The sequence below is a fragment of the Neofelis nebulosa genome, chromosome 16 (assembly GCF_028018385.1).
Source record: "Neofelis nebulosa isolate mNeoNeb1 chromosome 16, mNeoNeb1.pri, whole genome shotgun sequence".
NCBI lineage: Eukaryota > Metazoa > Chordata > Mammalia > Carnivora > Felidae > Neofelis > Neofelis nebulosa.
Genome location: NC_080797.1, coordinates 64,090,454 through 64,109,444, shown reverse-complemented (window position 1 = coordinate 64,109,444; position 18,991 = coordinate 64,090,454). Strand labels below are relative to the sequence as shown.

Below are 18,991 nucleotides of genomic sequence, written 5' to 3'. Positions count from 1 at the left end.
CCTGCACATCCGGTTAAACATTGATATTGGGGCCGGAAGCCCCATTCCCACCAGGGCATCTAACCCTGAGATAGCTACCTGGAGCCCTCATGGATTTGAGTCCCACCTGAGTCTGAAGAAAGGAGGTTCAGGAAACGGTTGAGGAGACTGTCGTCATCTGTAGGGCAGATCCAGGAAGGGCCTCCCCCAACCCCATGAGGTGGGGGTTCATCCCCATTTTAGTGGGGCTCAGAGAGTCTATGCGACATGCCCAAGGACACAGCTGGGCTCAGAGCCACCTCCAGCTTCTCACTTCCAATGTCCTTTTCTCTCCCCCATCCTAAGGGTAAGGAAGGGGAAGCTATGGGAGCCTATGTGGGGAACCCAAGATAAGATGCCCATCCCCAAGCCCTACAAGCCCAGGATCCTGATTGGCTGCCTTCAGTCTGGGTTTGGAAGGGGTGGAGAGAAGAGAGAGGGCCACGGCCTCTGCCAGCATCCTCCCTCAGCAGGATCAAAGCCTCCTTACCTCCCCCCAAGCTGAGGGTTCAGGAAACTGACCTGGGGCTGCATGAACCAGAAGCCCTGTACCCCGTGGTGCCCAAGAGCAATGATCAGGCTGTCTCCCACCTTCCTCCCGCCCTACTTCTCACTCTCCTCACTGCCCTGGAAGCTGCTGGGTCTCAATTTTTCCCCACCCTGATAACCATCATCAAGAAAAGCCTCACTCAGTTCCATGGCTCTTCCAAAAGATTTATTGGTCATATTTACATCTATTGCAAATAGTGAAGAGGCAGTAAGGGCCCAGGCTCAGACCTCATCTCTGCTCCAGAATGTGAGGGTCCGGGGATGCCTGGGTCTTCCTGTCCCCTGGGAGAGACCTGAGATGCAGAGATCATTCCTGCCCCTTCTCTCAGGGTGTTGGACCACTCCCCAAGGGTTCTGGGCCCAGGGGCTGCCTCTTCAGTTCAAGGCACAAACACTGTGGTTAGGGATGGGCAGGCAAGGCATGGGGTCACTCCTGGCAGGCACCAGCTGGACCAGTCCATCTTCCCTCCCCTGGTCCTGCCCTCTTTCTTCCCCTACTGGTCCCATACTGGGCAGGGCCTGGCTGGGTGGACACTTAAACCCCACCCCAAGGCCCCTAACTCCTGGACCAGGACCAGCCCTCCTTAGAGGCTGGAGTCCAAGCACCATCAGTGTCCTGGACTGGAGCGGCTTCCCTGCCCTTGTGAGATAGGGGCACAGAGGGCTCACAAGGGGAGGTGGCGGGGGGTGGGGGGCGTCCTTGGCTGGACACTGGCTGGACAGGGCCAGTCTCCCTTCCCCTTCTCAGAGCTTCCCTGTCCCCATGTGGACCCAGGGGGCAGAGCTTGGGAGAAGAGAGGGCAGCGATGCTTTCCTGTGCTCCCTCTCTTGCTTCCTGCTGACTCGGGGCAGCATCTCCCCAAGCCACAAATGAGATCCCTTCTGGCAGCACTGGTGGCTCTGGCGGTTCAGGAACCTGGACCCCTGCCTCACTGTGGCTGGCAGGCCATGTGGGCACAGAGTGTGGGGCCTGAGGCCTGCCCAGAGGGAGCTGCTGGGGAGACAAGGGTAAGGGATGGACTCCCTGGGGATGTCTGCCCACCCTCGTTGGCCAGCCCCATCTTGGCCTAGGCCAGGAGGCGGATGACCCCATTGTCCGAGCCCAGCAAGAGGTGGCGTTTAGTGGGCAGCAAGGCCAGGCTGGTGAGCGTGCCTCGGAAGTTCTCAGAGCTGAGCTTCGTGGTGGCCTGGGAGGGCGGCTCAAGCAGGGAGCAGACGCCGATCTTGTTGGCCACGGTGCCGGTGACCACCTCGCTGCCGTACAGGTCGAAGGTGTGGATGGGGTCAGATGCTGATTTGTAGTGGTGCGTGGGCTTCTGTTCCAGCTCCTTCCACACAGTCAAGGAGTGGTCAGAGGAGGAGCTGACCAGGACACTGCCCTCCACCGCCTGCTCAGGGAGAAGAGAGCCTCAGCAGGGCCTGGGCCCTCCCATGTGCCCACTGAGCTCCAAGGTCTTCTGTTTACTCGCAGCTTATCTCCCAGGAAGACAGGGGATCCTGGGCAGGGGACCAGCTGCCCACCCCCGCCACATTACATTAACGCTAGTTAATATGTTAAAGTGTCTTTAACCTAGTCATCACTATCATTTGAGCACTTCCTGTATCTAGGCATTTTGTTAGGCATGCCATATTACCACATTTAATTTTCATAACAACTCTATGACGTAGATGCTGTTGTTCCCATTTTATAGAGAAAAAACATGAGGCTAAGAAAAGTTAAGTAATCCTACCAAGGTCACAGAGCCAGTAAGTGGCATTGCCAGGTAATACCCAGGTTGACCCCAAAGCCTTCCTTGGAAGGTCAGAACTTAGAGGTGCCTGAAGCCCTGGGGCCCCGGACAGAGTTGGGGGCAGCCTGCCCTTAGTATTGGCAGTGCGTGTCCCCTGGCTCCAGTCAGGATAGGGAGGGAGTGCCAGTTGCCTGGAAAAATCCTCCCACATACAGTCCTGTTCCTCCTCCTGGTCCCTCCCTGGGCAGTTCCCCAAGGTCTGTGACTGAGAATGGGCGGGGGTAGGGGCAGGATCCCCATGCCCGGGTGTCCCTACCCCCACCAGGGCAGCCCAGCACGGGCCATGGACTCTGCTCAGTGGCCGGGGGCAGTAAACACCCTCCCAGCTGAGCTTTATTTAACCTGACTGGGTCACGGACAGGACCTGACCCCTGATCCTCCAAGCAAGACAAATATGGACAAGGGTTACTCATTAGAACATCCCCAGGGAACAGCAGGGTCAGCTCGCCCCCTGGTTCCCGCCCCCGTGGCCTGCCTGCCGCCAGGGCCCCCTGCAGAAGAGCTGGCTCCTAACCCTCTCCGCCCATCAGCCATGGGGCATGTACGAGGGAGCCGGTCCTGGGTGGGCCCTAAGAGGGCCTGGAGCAGGGGCTGGGCTGGGCAGTGAGGAGGAAAAGGGGACCACGTCAGTCACCTTGATCTGCAGGATGTCCCCCTCATGGGCTGGCCAGCCACGCAAAACCAGGCCTGTACGGGTGTCCAGGAGCACCATGAAGCCCGAGGAGAAGCCAGCCACGACGCTACGGCCACTGGGGCTGACGGCCAAGGAGCGGACAAGCCCCGGGTTCAGCCCGCCACCCAGGCGGAACTCATGCTGCAGACAGAGGGAGATGAGCTAAAGCACTGCCACCCACTCTAACCCATTTCTCCCTGAGGTCCTGTTCACCCCAAGCCCACACGGCTGAAAGGCCTGAGCCTCTATCCCCCATCGAGGGGAGGGCACCCCTTCATCCCAGATCAGAGTCCCACCCCCCAGCATTTGCTGCTGTGGGTGATTTGTCTCCAAAGAGAAACTACACCCTGCTTCTCTCTTCAGGGTCTTTCCTCCCTGCTGGGCATCCAAGCCAGGGCTCAGGGAACCGAACGCCCCTGACCTGCAGGCCGGGCTTCCTGCAGTCCACAAAGCGCAGGGTCGAGTCAGAGCTGGCCATGGTGATGCTGGTATGGGGGGCAGGCATGACAGCCACAGCAGTCAGGGGCACCCGGCTGTCCCATGGCTCTATTACGCGAAGGGTCTTCCCTGGGAAGGAAAGGCACAGTGGATCTAGGCTCCCAGTAGCAGATGGAAGAACCCCAACCCTTCCTATCTCCCTGACATACCCTGTAACTGCCTCTCATCTCCCAGGGGACCTAAGAAAATACTAAAGATGATTTTTTGACCCCCCCTCCCACCTTCCTGCATCCATGACCAGGCCAGGCTCCTGTTCCCAAACTCTTCACACAGCACCCCCTGACCAAATGCTACCTCTCCTCGGTCTACCTCGATGCTACTCCATCCCCTCCCCCTTTAAAAACCTTATTAACCTTATTTCTCCCTAACACGATGCCAAAAAATCATGAAGCAACTCTCTGCCAAACTTGTATGACATGTTATGTGTTAAGCCAAACCCCTATGTGCATTATCTTCTAAACCAGTTCTGATTCCCATTTTACAGATGGCGAGCACTAACGCTTCCAGCATCAAAGTGACTTGAGCAAGGTAACTCCGCAAATAAGTTGGCAGAACCGATTCAAACTTAAGGCTAATGGATTCCAACTCAGGTCTAACTGCTCCTCTGTGCAGCCTCGCTGGGTTGTCCCACACCATACACCAAGACACCCCAACCGCCCAACCCTGGGTCCCCGCACCCAGAGGCCTGGCCTGGCAGGGCATGGCATGGCAGCAACAGAACAGGCCTCACCTGGGCCCGCTCACCTGTGAAGGGGTCCCAGACGTGCACAGCCCCGTCACAGCTCACCACATACTGCGGGGCCTCAAGCTGGCCCACAAAGAAGACGCTCTTGCGGTGCTGGGCGTAGACGAGGCGTGGGGCCGTCTCGCTGGTGCCATCCCCAGAGTTGTAGAGTGGCCAGAGGCGCACCGTGCGGTCCTTGCTGCCACTCAGGAAGAAGTCCTCACTGCTCAGGGGCGCCACGCACTTGACAGCCCCCGAGTGGCCCGGGAAGCTCTGCAGGCGGATCTGATGGAAGTGGAAGTGGGCATCCTGCTGGCTCACGCCGATCTCGTACTGCCAGTACGCCAGCCAGTTCCCGCTTAGCCCGTGGGCGCTCCGCGGCAGCTCCCGCTTCAGCGCGTTGTCCTCCTCGCTGCTGGGGCCCCCACTGCCAGCGCCAGGGATGGGGCCCAGCAAGCCGGGGCTCTCAGGCTGAGAGTCATCGGGAATCTGGATGCGGTTCCCGACCAGCACGCTCCCAAAGGTCCCCGAGTGGCCGTCGTCCCGGGAGCAGCCCCCACTCTGGGGGTCCCACTCAGGGCCGGCGCTGGGCACCGTGGGCTCCACGCCGGCAGGGCTGCGACTGCTCGGACTGATGGTCTCCAAATACAGCCCCGCCAGCTCCCCAACCAGCTCGTGGTTGGGGATGATTTTCCGGATGATGTCACCTGGATGGGAGTGGGAGAGGTCCTCAGATTAGGGAAGAGGAAGGCCGCTGCCACCACCCATCCAAGGCTTGGGAACCACAGAAAACAGGGCAGGTCCTGGCTGTGCAACTCTGGGCAAGTAACTCTTCATCTCCGAGCCTATTTTCTTCCACAGAAAAAGGTAGATCCATTCACACGAACATCTTCTATGTGTGCCGGGTGTTACGCAGGGCATCAGAAATAGAATGGTAAAAGCCAGGGGGTGCTTTCCCTCCCAGGGCTTAGATTTCAGTAGAGGGACGATGACATATCTAACCACAGGGCTGCCCATCCTATTTAAGATGATGACACACATAATTGCTCGGCAGTGCCGGGCCCATACGGGAGGCTACAGAAATGGTGGGCAGCTAATTCCTCTGAGACAACTCCGGGAGATGTCAGTACGTCAGCCTGGTGGCCCTGCCATCCCCAGGGATACTCTAGGCCAGCTCCTGTGCCTCCTTGCTGGCTAATGCTCAGTCCCTGTTTATACAGCACCTTGGAACTCTGAGGTCCAAGGCCAAATCCCTTTGCTCTGACCCAGAACACTGAATGCTCGTTACTGATTCTGGGGGCAAGGGGAGCATGGGGCCCTCCCCAGAGAAAAGACATGGCCACAGAGGCTTTGCGAGGGAACGTGATGGGGCAGTACCCAACAGGCAGGAGAAGGGCACGTAGATTGTGTACGCCATCTCCAAGGTGAACACCTTCTGCAGCTCGTCCAGCAGGGTAGGGTCCACCAGCCGCTGCCGCCCATCGGAGAAGGCCACCTCTGGCAGCTGGCCCTCACTGCGGCCCACGGGATCCAGCTTCAGCTCCTGTGGGCAGGGAGGCCCAGGGAGTCAGCCGAGTTCACGGCCCCTGCCCAGCCCAACCCAGCCAGGTAAGGGGGGTAGGTCTGCCTACCTGGTGCCGAAGCTCATGCAGCTGAGAGAAGACTTGAAAGAAGGTGGCCACAGGTTCACTCAGGTGCTGCTGGACCATCTCCTGCCCAATGCGCAGGCATATGAGGGCAATGAGGCTGATGGTTTTCACGCACAGGACAGTCCGGGCCTGGGCCCCACTCGGGAACCTGGAAAGAGAGTTCATGAGCTCCAGCACCCCCCACCTCTCCACAACTCTGCGGGACTTGCCCAGAATCTATGAAAAGCTTTAAGTGAAAAGAACTACAAGACAAATTTGATCCAAACCAGACAAGAGGAACCGGAGGCACAGAAAGAAGATGTGGCTTGTTCAGGGTCACACAGCTGGATCAGAACCAGGAATCCTGATAACCAAGACTCCTGACACCCAGTCCGGTCTCGTCCCCAAGCTTCCCAGCCCCTCCTGGGTAGCTCCCTCAGCTGAGCTACTCCCACTCCCACAGGGGTGGGGCAGGAGCCTACCCAGTGACGAGGGAAGTGAGGAAGCTGAGCACGGGCAGCAAGACCTCGTGGCTGATTCGGGGCAGGATGTCCATGAGGGTGGTGTCCGAGAGGTACACGATGATCTTCTGGGTCAGAGTCACCGCTGCCAGCAGCCCCGCCTCCTTACGGCTGTTCAGTCGACTGGGGCCTGAGGTGCCACCTGGGGCCACCTAGGGCCATAGAGAAGGTGAGGGCCAGGCTGTCCACGGACCCCGTGGGGCCCCCAGGGATCCCAGGTCCACCCTCAAGCTCCTTGACCTCCCCTGGGACTGCCAGTCAGTAACTGACCAGGTAGCTGATGTAGGGCAGGTACTGGTAGGTGAGGACAGGCTCCCCATACAGATGAGCAATGTGGAGGAGGCAGCTGAGCACAGGCCCCGACACTATATCACCCAGCACCGGTCTCTTCTGATAGATGTTGCCAGCACTCAGCGGGGGACTCTCACCACTGCTCACGGTGAACTGTTGCCGAGTGGGCCCTGACGAGGAAGAACCAGCAGCCTTGAGTAGCTAACAGCAGGCAGGAGGCAGGGCGGCCTTCCAGGAACTGTGGTAGCCACTCCTCGTCACCCTAGCCTGGGGGCCACCCCACGCCCTACCCAAGGAAGGAAGTAGCTTACAGATGGGGTCCCAGGACCTGCCTAGGAGGTGGAAGTAGGAAGGATCCCCTGCAGGGGGCTGAAGATAGACAGAGGGGCTGGGACGAAGCCCCATCTTCAGCACCAACCACAGGCCTTACCAACGTAACAAGATGTCAGCAGGCGGAGCAGGTTCCGGGCCACGTAGCGAGAGGCCACTGTGGGACCAAGCTTGGCAGATAGCCAGCGGACCATCTTGCAGGCTGTATCTGCAGGGCAGGAACGGGCCCTGAGCTCGTCAGATAATGGTGACTTGCCATGCCTCCCACCCCACCCCAGGGCACCTCTCCTGGCCTATCCTGGCTGCAGACCTGCCGAGGGGCCCAGTCAAAGCCGGGTGCCCCACACCACCATCCTCTATTTAGCAGTGGCAGAGGTGGCCTGTGGCTTTGGGACTGCCCCCACGTGGCCCTGGCTTTGGGGCGACTCCAGGCTCCTCTCCTTCAGCACACCTTGCAGGAAGGTCATCCTTTCAGCGAATCTTCCTAAGCTGCTAAATGAGGCCTGGCCAGGCCCTGGCTCCCTCACCCTACAGCCTGTGTTCCTTCTTCTTCCTTCCACTCTCTCTGTCTAAACTTCCTAGGTTTGCACTGATTCTTTTTTTTCCTTCAAACTTTTATTTAAATTCTAGTTAGTTAAAATACAGTACGATAAGGCCGCCTGGGTGGCTCAGTTGGTTAAGCAACCGACTTCGGCTCAGGTCATGATCTCACAGTCTGTGAGTTTGAGCCCCGCGTCGGGCTCTGTGCTGACAGCTCAGAGCCTGGAGTCTGCTTCAGATTCTATGTCTCCCCCTCTCTCTACCCCTCCTCTGCTCATGCTCTGTGTCTCTCTGTCTCTCAATAATAAATAAACGTTAAAAAAAATTTTTTTTAAATACAGTACAATATTGGGTTCAGGAGCAGAATTCAGTCCCTGATTCTTCAATGGAACCATGACAACCTTAGAGCCTCACACATGCTGTTCCCACTGCTTGGTATGCTCTTCCCACTGTAAACCCTACCATTTTGCTTGCTATCTCCTATTCATTGGACCTCAACCAGCCCTACTTTCATGGGACCCTGAAAACTTGATCTAAGCCCCATTTATATTCCCTCATAGCAGCCAGTCCTGTTCTTTACAGCACTAACATGACATTTACATGACACTGTCTACAGTGTGGCATCTCCTCGGCTACAGGTGCGCTCCAGGAGGGCAGGCCCACATCTGTGCTGTGTGTGAATCTGCTGCACCCACTGCTTAGCAAAGACTAGGTACTCAGAAGTGTTGAATGAAAACCAGAGTAACGAAAAGCTAATACCTATTCTTCTGAAACTATTCCAAAAAATAAAAGAGGAAGGACAACTTCCAAATTCATTCTATGAGGCAGCGTTATCCTGATACCAAAACCAGATAAAGACACAAAGAGAACAACAGGCCATTATCTCTGTTGCACATAGATGCAAATATCCTCAACAAAATGCTAGCCAACTGAATCCAACAATACATTAAGAAAATCATTCACGGTGATCAAGTGGGATTTACTCCTTGGGATGCAAGGGTGGTTCAATAGTCACAAATCAATCATCACGATACATCACATCAATAAAAGAAAGGATAAAAGCCATATGGTCATTCCAACAGATGCATAAAAAGCACCTGACAAAGTACAATGTGCATTCATAAAACCCTCAACAAAGTAGGTCCAGAGGAAACATACCTCAACATAATAAAGGCCATATATGAAAAACCCACAGCAAATGTCATCCTCAATGGGGAAGAACTAGGAGCTTTTCCCCTAAGGTCAGAAACAAGACAAATATTTCCACTCTCACCACTGGAAGTCTTAGCCACAGCAATCAGACAACAACAAGAAATAAAAATCATCCAAACTGGTAAAGGAAGTAAAACTTCCATTATTTGCCGATGACATGATACTATTTATAGAAAACCCCAAAGACTCCACCAAAAAACTACTAGAACGGACACATGAATTCAGTGAAGTCACAGGATACAAAATCAATGTACAGAAATCTGTTGCGTTTCTATACACTAAGAATTAAACAGCAAAAAGAGAAATTAAGAAAACAATCCCGTTTACAATTGCACCAAAAACAGTAAAATACCTAGGAATAAAATGAAACAAAGAGGTGAAAGACGTGTACCCTGAAAACTATAAAACATGGATGAAAGAAATTGAAGATGACACAAAGGAATGGAAGGTTCTTCCATGGATTGGAAGAATGGATATTGTTGGAATGTCTATACTAGCCAAAACAATCTACACATTTAATGCAACCCCTATCAAAATACCAACAGCATTCTTCACAGAATTAGAACAAACAATCCTAAAATTTGTATGGAATCACAAAAGACCCTGAATAGCCAAAGCAATCCTGAAAAAGAAAAAGTGGAGGTATCACAATTCCATACTTCAAGTTATATTAATTACAAAGCTGTAGTAATCAAAACAGTATGGTACTGGCACAAAAATAAGCACATCAATGGAACAGAACAGAAAACCCAGAAAAAAGCCCACAATTACATGGTCAATTAATCTTTGACAAAAGAAAGAATATACAACCGGAAAAAGTCTCTTCAGCAAATGGTATTGGAACAGCTGGACAGCTACATGCAAAAGAATCATACTGGACCACTTTCTTACACCATACGCAAAAAGAAACTCAAAATGGATTAAAGTCCTAAACATGAGACCTGAAACCATAAAAATCCTAGAAGAGAGCATAGGCAGTATTTTTCTGACATCAGCCATAGCAACATCTTTCTAGCTATGTCTCCTGAGGCAAGGGAAACAAAGGCAAAAATAAACTTTTGGGACTACATCAAAATAAAAAGGTTCTGCATAGCTAAGGAAATGATCAACAAAACTAAAAGGCAACCTTCTGAATGGGAGAAGATATTTGCAAATGACATATCCGATAAAGGCTTAGTATCCAAAATATATTAAGAACTGATACAACTCAACAGCCAAAAAAACAAATAATCCAATTTATTTTATTTATTTTTTTTTTTAATTTTTTTTTTTCAAAGTTTTTTTTTTTTTTTTTTATTTCTGGGACAGAGAGAGACAGAGCATGAACGGGGGAGGGGCAGAGAGAGAGGGAGACACAGAATCGGAAACAGGCTCCAGGCTCCGAGCTATCAGCCCAGAGCCTGACGCGGGGCTCGAACTCACGGACCGCGAGATCGTGACCTGGCTGAAGTCGGACGCCTAACCGACTGCGCCACCCAGGCGCCCCACAAATAATCCAATTTAAAAAAAGGCAGAAGACATGAACAGACACTTCTCCAAAGAAGACATCCAGATGGCCAACCGACACGTGAAAACATGCTCCACATCACTCATCACCAGGGAAATGCAAATCAAAACTACAATGAGATACCACCTCACACCCGTCAGAATGGCTAAAATCAACAACACAAAAAACAGTTAAGGGTTGGCGAAGATGTGGAGAAATGTGCAGTGCTGGAGGGAATGCAAACTGGTGCAACCACTGTGGAAGGTGCTTGGGAGGTACCTCAAAAAGTTAAAAATAAAACCACCCTCTGATCCAGTAATTGGACTACTGGTAGTTACTCCCAAAATATGTAAACACTATTTCCAAGGGACACACACACCCCGATATTTACTGCAGCATTATTTACAAGAGCCAAACTATGTGCAGCCCAAGTGTCCATCAACAGATGAATGGATAAAGAAGATGTGGTACACATGTACAACGGAATATTACTCAGCCATAAAAACGAATGGTATCTCGCCATTTGCAACAACATGGACGGCGCTAGAGAGTATTATGCTACGCAAAACAAGTCAGTCAGAGACAGACAAATTCCACATGATTTCACTCATGTGTGGAATTTAAGAAACAAAACAAACAAGCAAGGAAAAAGGGAGAGAGAAAAAGAGTGAGAGGAAGAAACCAAGAAACAGACTCTTACCTATAGAGAACTGATGATTACCAGAGGGGAGGTGGATGGGGAAATGAGTGAAATAGGTGATGGGGATTAAAGTGCACTTGCTGTGAGGAGCACTGAGCAATGTACAGAATTGTTGAATCACTACATTGTACCCCTGAAACTAATGGAACACTGTATGTTAACTATATTGGAATCAAAAGACAAAACAGAACCCTGAGGCACCTGGCTGGCTCAGTGAGAACATGCGACTTGATCTCAGGGTCATGAGTTTAAGTCCCACGTTTGGGTGTAGACATTATGCAAATAAATAAATAATACGATAAGATAAAAAGACAAAACAAACCAGAGGACTGTTTTACAACACCTCGAGGCCTGAGAACTCACCAAGAAGGATCTTCTGTTCTTTGCCCTCCGACTGCTCAGTTAGTGGTTCCTCCTCTTCCTCCCCATCTGTGTCGCCACCACGGGCCACGACAGTATCCATGGACAGCACCGTGTCAGAGAGAGTGAGCTCAGACGCCCTGGTGATGTCGTCTTGCTCCCCCTCTCCCTCCTCCTCCTCTAACACCACACAGCCTTCCTCCTCCTCCTCTTCCTCCTCTGAGCCTTCGCTTTGCTTCAAGTCCTGGCTGCTGTCACCTGACCTGAGGCTGCTCTTGTCCACAGGAGCACCCCCCTCATCTGCAGCCCGTTCCTCGCCCAGGGAGGTCTCACTGGTGCTGCTCTTGTCGCTCAGCCGGCCTAGGCTCACAGCCTCAGCTTCCTGGGGCTGTGGGGACTCAGCCACATAGAGCCCAGCTTGGAAGTCTTCGGTCTCAGGGAGGTAGGCCTGGTCATGGAAGCTGACACCAGACGTGTAGTCCGGGAGCCCCAGGCCCGAGGAAGCAGCAGGCTCACCATCCATCTGAATTTCCTCCCCAAAAGCACAGGGGCTGGGCCTAGCCCCTGGGAGCTCACTCTCCTCATCCTCAGTGGCCCCCACCAGGCCCTTGCTTTCCTCCTGGGAGGCCTCCACACCAGCCAGCACCTGGAGGACGTGGGGCAGCAGGTGGATGAGAAAGGCCTGCAGGCCCAGCCGCACCATCAGCTGGGCCACAAAGCAGTCAGTGTACAAGTAGAAGCGGCCGTGTAACCGGCAGGGGCTCTCATAGGCACCAATGAGAGGCTTCAGTAGGTACTTATTGGCATTTTTGGGGCCCAGGGCCTTAGCGACAGGTTCAAATAGGTACCAGGCTGTGTACACAGCCGTGTGCTCCTCAGACATGAGTGACAGCACGAAGGGCAGCAGGATCTCCAGGCCCTCCGGGGTGATGTCACTCAGCACTGCACCCAGCTGCTGCCACAGAGCAAACACCAGCTCCCGCCCCTGGGCCTCGTCCTCCACGCGTCTCGCCTGATACAGGAGGATGAACTTGTGCAGGGCCGGGAAGTACGGAGGGAAGGGAACCACGGAGCTGAAGGGGCTGAGGAGCTGGGCCGGACAGGGTGGAGGCAATCCCCGGGAGATGGGCCTGTACTCAAAGAGTGGGGCCAGCTTGCCCCTCCCTGCTGTCACAGGGCCTTCGGGTCCACTGAGCTGCAGGAGCATGTCCAGCACGGGCTGCAGAGACACGGGGATCTCCTTGGGGTGGCGTGTGCAGAGGCCCCGAACGGCCTCGAAGCGTACCCACAAAGGCGCGTCAGGCTGCAGTGTCCGGACCCTGGTGGCAAACACCATCTCAGCCAACAGGACACCCAGCGCCTGCATGTCCCGATGGAAGAGGTCCTGCAGCTGCACGGGTGGCTGGACCTGGGCATGCTCAGGCACCTCCAATTGGCCCCCTAGGCCTTTGGTCAGGAAGTTGCCTAGTTTCTCCAGCCCTTCCAGAGCCTGCACAGGATTGAAACCCTCGGGAAGAAGAATCTTCCCCTCCTCACCTTCCCCAGGGTCGGCCCCAGCAGCTTTGTTCCTGCGGCCTGCTCGAGAGGCCGAGGCCACTGAGAAAGACAAGAGGCCTGGGGAAGCTTGACTGGAGGAAGATGAGGAAGAGCCCAGCTGGTCACCTGCTTTCCCTGCGAGGGAGATAGAATCCAGAGCTTCTGTGGCCTGTTCCAAGTCATCTTCCCCTGCCACGGGCCTCTCCCTGGCCCAGCCAGCCTCACAGGGAGTGGCCTCCAAAACCAGCCTGCCCACCCCATTTGTAAGCTGTCCTGGTAAGTCCTCCCGGCCTATGCTCTCCTGGATGGTCTGGAACAACACTCTGGGGATGAGTGGAGGCTCAGGGGCCAGGGCAGGAGCCCCAGCCAGGCGTTGGGGGTGTGGCTGATCGAAGAGCTGCACCACGCCATAGCTGGTCAGGTGTGTGTGGGCATCCACCAGGTGCAGACACACATTCTTCTCTTTCACAGCCTCCTTGCCCTGGAGTTTGTAGCCAAATGTGAGGTCAATCCAGTGGTGCAGGTCCTGGGACACCTCTCGGCTCTCCAACAGTGCCCGGTGTGCAGACACGAACTCCTGACTGGAGCCACACCAGGCTGGCACATCTAGGTCAGGCATGTCAGGGTGGATGGAACAGAAGATAGAGGGATCGGTGTAGAACTCAGGAATGCACTCGTCGGGTGTCCAGTTCTGCATACGTTCCATGCTGGCGGGATACTCATGGGGCTCCCACTGCGCCCGCACATGTCCACAGAGCACCGACCGGGGTGTCCTCCGAGCCTTGTACACATAATATGTGATGTCAGAAAGCACGTCTGAGATGTGGTGAGGAACGTGAGGTGGCTCCCCGCCACCCGCACCACCTGCTACAAATGCCTGCCGCGTCATCTCGTATGTGAAGTCCAGCTGCTTATCCCCCTTGTTGAGGCGGAACTTGGACTTGCGCAGGTCTCGAAAGCGCCCGTGGGGTGTGGTGAAGTCCACCACCCAGGGCAGCACTGGGTGGTAGTTGGGATCCCCCTGCCGCCGACCTGCCAGCCTATTTAGCTGCATGAGGTAGTGAAAGTTGCTGATGCGGCCATGGACCCAATCCAACACAAGGCCTCTAAGTTCCTCCCGGCAGGTGGGACACCCAGCCCCCCCACCTCCCTCCTCTCCAAGTTCAGTGCCTGGCCCAGCCCTCGATACAGGGGTCTCCTCATTCTCTTCCTCCCTGGGCCTCTCGTAAGCACTCAGGTCCAGCCGGAGCTCGCTGCAAAGCTTCTCATCCACAGCGATGTGGTGCAAAGTTAGGGCCCCGCAGGCCAGTCCCTGGCGGTGACAGGCATCCATAGCCCTCAGCACACGGAAGAGAATGAAGAGCACCTTGGCTTGGCTGTTGGTCAGCTTGGCAGGGCTGAAGGTGACCACATCGTGCAGAGAAAACTGCACATAAGGGTGCACCACGTACAGCATCTCTGGCGACTCCAGCAGGGCCTCAGCTCGCAAAAGACTGGGACAGGCCAAGCTGCCCCGAGGGGGACAGGGACCATCTCTTGTATATGATGGGCACTGGGTAAATTCACCCACTGACAGGAAGGAACAACCATAGACCCTTTGCAGAGCCTGTCGTACTAAGTCCAGGGCAGGGACAGCTGAAGGGGCAGGGCTATGACTATACGGCTGCCCATAAGTACGATAAGCATGGCGCCACAGGTTGCGATAATTCTGGGCAGCCACATCCTGCATGAAGCGAGTGAGGGTCTCAGGGCTGCTGGACCCTTCCTCGAAAGGCAAGCCGCCACGGAGCGGGTAGGACAGCCTCCGCTTCCGCAGCCCGTGCACCTCCACGCGCGTCCAGCCGGGGGGCAGCTTCTGCACGGAGCGTTGCAGAAGAGTCCTCACTTCCGCCTCGCTCAGGCCCTCTGCCCGGGGGCAGGGTCCCAGGGGCAGCCGGCGCTCGCGGAGGCTGGCCAGCCAGCGCGCGGGCACTAAGGCCACCACGTGGGTGCCCCCCGGGGCCGCAGCCAGCTGCCGGGCATCGATGTTCAGGTCCCTCTCCACGCTCTGGAGCAGCTCCTCCATGTCGGGGCTTGGGGGCGGGGACCAGCCTTCGGCCCCGTTGGTAAGAGCGACTTCCCGCCCCCTGCTCCCCGGGGCCATCCCCTCCTGGCCGCCTGGGGGCAGCGCGGGGCTGAGCCCGGCCACGGCCCTTCCCGCGACGGCTTCCGGGGTGCCAGGCCGGGCGGGTAGGGACGGGCGAGGGACCCGGGCTGAGGCAGAGGCGGGGGCGGAGGGGCCGGGGACAGAGCAGGGGAGGGCGGGGACGCTCTTACCCCACTGCAGGGTCCTGCGCTCCGGGCACAGCCGGGCAGGGGCTGCGGGGCGCCCGAGCCTGGCTCTGCCGTGACCGGTCAGCTGACTCGGCTCACGTGATCGCCCCGGCACGGAAACAACCGCACGTGGCTCAAATGGGCCGGTCGGACCGCGCCTCCCTCCGGCGCCACCGCCTGGCAGGCCTCCGTGCCCTCCCTCCCAGTGCAGTTGTGGCTTCGCTTTCTCGGGGTGCAGGAGAGGGGGATGCTGAACAGCCCATGAGATTTCCCTCCCTGCTTCCTCCTGCACGCACCAGGACGTGGATTTAGGAAGGATTTTGCCGGAGATCCCAGCCTTTAGCGGGCTGATACCACCGCCCCTCTGGTTTTACAGATAAGAAACCGATGGCAGAGCCGGGCTTTTGACATTAAGTCCCTTCAGCGCCTCCATGCTGCCTACCAAGAGAAGGAGCTTTTAATTTTCCAATACATTTAATCAGTAGCATTCCATTTGGCTTTTACAACACCCCTAAAATACAGAAGACAGTTAATACTCTTTATATTTCACAAGTCATAACCAAGAGCCGCCAAAGAGACTTGCCCAAGTGGCAGAATGGCAACTTAGAAGCTGGTGCACACACTTTCTGTCCTACAGTACCCCCCCCCCCCGGCCCCCAGCCCTCTCAGGGCTCTTTCTTTCTCTCTTTCAAATTCTGAGCCATCTGAGAGGGAGAAAAGTGGCCCAGGCCCAGAGGCCTGTAGTTCTTGGGAGGAAAGGTTCCCCCCAAGACTTCCAGTTGAAGATCTGCCTCTGAGGTGCCAGAGCCTGCCTGCTGTGGTCAGAGCCTTGCAGTTGCTACCTTGGCTAGGGGAACGGTGCAGCACAGGACAGGGAGCAGAAACCAGACAGCTGGTGCCAAAACTATCCGGGGGTCTCGGTTCTGACCCATTTGAAGACACTGTAGCAAAACCACTGGCTCTGTTTTTTTGAGTCTCACTCCTAGGAGATTTTGCCTCAAGTAGGAGTTTGGTGTAGAGGGAGGAATCCATAAAGGCACTCAAGAAAAACTACTGTCCCGGGGCGCCTGGGTGGCTCAGGCGGTTAAGCATCCATCTCCATTTCGGCTCGGGTCATGATCTCATGGTTCATGGGTTCGAGCCCCACATCGGGCTCTGTGCTGCACTGAGTCTGCTTGGGATTCTCTCTCTCCCCCTCTCTGCCTCTTCCTTGCTCATGCTCTCTCTCTCTTTCAAAAGTAAATAAATAAAACTTAAAAAGAGTTTTTTAATTAAAAAAAAAAAAACTACAGTCGTAATTAGAGAGGAAACAAATGGTTCAGCTATGATCTGATTCCCTCTGCATCCTCTTGAAGACACAGTGGGAGCCCCGGATGTGCTTGTTCACATGGCCTTGGGCAGTTATAACTTACAACCATCATTCATGGAGCACTGATTAGGAGCCAGGCACCCTGCTAACACTTTGCATATCTTGTTTTGTTTAAGGAGTTATTTTTATAACCATTTAGGATGAGGAAGCTGACTACCTTAGGCAACTTGCCCAAGGTCACACTGCTAAGAGTTGGTAGACCCAAATTTCAAACCCAAACTATCTCATTCTAAAACCAACGTTCACTGTGCTCCTTGGCCATGAAGTTTTAGTTTTTCACCTGAGAAATTAGGCGTCCTTTGACAGTCTCGCATCCCGAAGTTTGGTCTGAGTACCTGAGGCCAGAGAACGGGTTTTGATGGTCAGTGGGTAGTGCCTGCTTCTTAGTACCAATAAAATTGGGTCCACCTGGTCTTTGCTCGGGTTTGTTTACCTAGTCTGAATAGGCACTACTTTTTCTTTCTGTAAGTTCGTGTATGTCCTGCCCTCTAGTGGTTTTGGCTTGCAATACAACGATGACCTTGAGTGTAACTAACCTTAAGAATTCTTTTCTTCCTTTGAATAGGATGTCCTTACAATGCTGGGCACTAAGATTTCTGGGGCACTGACACCTTCCCCAACCTGAGGCCTAAAACAGTGGTTTTCAAACTTTATGATGTACTTCTGATTCAGTAGTCCGGAATGAGACCCAGGGACCCGAATTGTTAACAAGCACCCCAGTTAATTCTGATGCAGGCAATCTGCAGGCCACATTTTGATACAATGCTCTGTAACAGCTCAATTCCCAAATTTCCCTGGAATCCCAACCCAAGCACCCTTGGGCTTTGGAGAATCTGGGACCAAATTAGCCACTCCCTTTCGCCAACTTCAATATTGAGTTTCCTGGAGGTCATGGCTTGGATAGTCAAAGAGGGAAGTTGCAGCTGCCCCGGCAGTCAGCCCATGCTGAGTGAGGTTAGTTTTTGCTGATCTGGCAGGGAGAAAAGTGAAGGAAGCTAACATTTAGTGTGCCAACTGTGGGCCAGTGGGCCAGGTACTGTGCTAGGTGTTTTCGAACATAATCCTTTTCGGGGCACCTGGGTGGTTCAGTAGGTTTAAGCATTTGACTTCAGCTCAGGTCATGATCTCACCATTCATGACTTCGAGCCCCTCACTGGGCTCTCTGCTGTCAACACAGAGCCTGCTTCAGATCCTCTGTCTCCTCTCTTTCTGCTCCTCCCCCCTCATGTGCGCGCGCTCTCTCTCTCTCTCTCTCTCTCTCAAAAATAAACATTTTAAAAATTTTTAATAAAAACAACATAATCCTTTTTTAATCCCTACAATAAACTCTGAATTTATTATTCACTCTATTTTGTGGATGAGGAAATTGAGGTGTAGAGATGTTGAGCATCTTCAAGTTCAGAGCTGGTAAGAGCTGGAATTTGAATCCAAGTTTGTTGATTTCGGTAGTTCTCAACTGGGGGAGATTTTGGCCCCCAGGGGACATCTGGTAATGTCCTGAGACATTCATGGTTGTCATAACTGCAGGGTGGGGGTGTTGCTAATGCCATCTAGTGGACCAGGGATGCTGCTAAAATAGGCTACAAACGACAGCCCCCACAACAAGAAATTATCTAGCCCAAAATGTCAATACTGCTGAGGTTGAGAAACCCTGGACTCAAAGCCTGTGCTTTTGCCCAATGGGGTGGGAGGGGTGAGGGGGAATGGAGAGTTAGCAGAACAAAATGGACATGGGCCTACTCCGAGGGTCTTGGATAAGAAGGGAATGAGACTTCCACTGTAAGGATAATGGATAATGGGGGCAGCTGGTGAAGTTCCTCTTTCTTCCAAGCTTGGCCAAGGCCCTGCTCAGTTTCTCCCAACCTTGCCAAGTCAGTCCTGGGACTTAACACTAAGCTTGTCCTGGAATGACCCTGACTCCCTGCTCAGGGCTGGGGTAAAAATATTTACCTGGGTCTTCCTGCAGGACTTCCCAGCCAAAGCCTCTGGTTTCTGGGATCAGTGCATTCCACTTGCAGTCTCTGGGAGGCTCCACATTAGCACGCCTGCTGTGGAGGGTGAGAGTGTAAATAAAAAAAGGGCCAGGTGGCATCTAAGTTATAAGTGGAGTGAACGGGTGAAGCCAAGAGAGTCCCATTAGCTAGTCCCAGTGTGGGAAGGAATAAGGCAACTTGAGTAGGGAGTAGGGGGCAAATGGCCTGCGGAGCAGGTTTCTGGCCCCAGGAAGCGTTCTTTCCATGGCTATTCCTCTCCTCTAGGTTTGGTTTGCAGCTTCGCTGGACCTTTCCCAGTACCATTCCTGGAGCACCCACACACCCAGCCAGCCACCATTCTGAGCCTCCCCAATACTGGCCTCCTTCTAGACCTGGGAAGGCGGGTATGAGCTGAGTGTGAACTGGCTGTGCAGACAGGAAATACCGCTCGTTCCAAGCTCAGACCTCTGAAGAGCTAAA

The 18,991-nt window shown here is 54.2% G+C and overlaps 1 protein-coding gene across 3 annotated transcripts; it reads right to left on the bottom strand.

Annotated features, from left to right (window-relative positions):
* Positions 1–711: 711 nt before the first annotated feature.
* On the bottom strand, positions 712–15,277 carry WDR81 (WD repeat domain 81). 3 transcript variants are annotated; one of them, XM_058705024.1, is made up of 10 exons: positions 11,324–15,277; positions 7,123–7,230; positions 6,672–6,862; positions 6,363–6,553; positions 5,884–6,049; positions 5,630–5,795; positions 4,273–4,959; positions 3,452–3,597; positions 2,992–3,171; positions 712–1,955 (listed from the first exon to the last, which is right to left on the bottom strand). In XM_058705024.1, the coding sequence occupies exons 1-10, from the start codon at positions 14,997–14,999 to the stop codon at positions 1,635–1,637; spliced, it is 5,832 nt and encodes a 1,943-aa protein (XP_058561007.1). In that variant the 5' UTR covers positions 15,000–15,277; the 3' UTR covers positions 712–1,634. The 3 variants fall into 3 exon arrangements, 2 of the variants coding, with proteins under 2 accessions (XP_058561007.1, XP_058561008.1); XR_009255298.1 differs by lacking the exon at positions 712–1,955 and having other exon boundaries at positions 3,039–3,171; positions 4,259–4,959; positions 11,324–15,274; XM_058705025.1 differs by lacking the exons at positions 712–1,955; positions 2,992–3,171; positions 3,452–3,597 and having other exon boundaries at positions 4,515–4,959; positions 5,685–5,795; positions 11,324–15,273.
* Positions 15,278–18,991: the final 3,714 nt, after the last annotated feature.

Bases quoted from the DNA above. Each gene is read 5' to 3' on its own strand.
- WDR81 (XM_058705024.1), bottom strand. From the start codon at position 14,999: ATGGCCCCGGGGAGCAGGGGGCGGGAAGTCGCTCTTACCAACGGGGCC. The intron at 6,863-7,122 runs GTAAGGCCTGTG...CTTCCTCGTCAG, and splicing joins GCTGACATCTTGTTACGTTG to GGCCCACTCGGCAACAGTTC. The intron at 3,172-3,451 runs GTCAGGGGCGTT...CTCTGTCTGCAG, and splicing joins GCAGGAAGCCCGGCCTGCAG to CATGAGTTCCGCCTGGGTGG.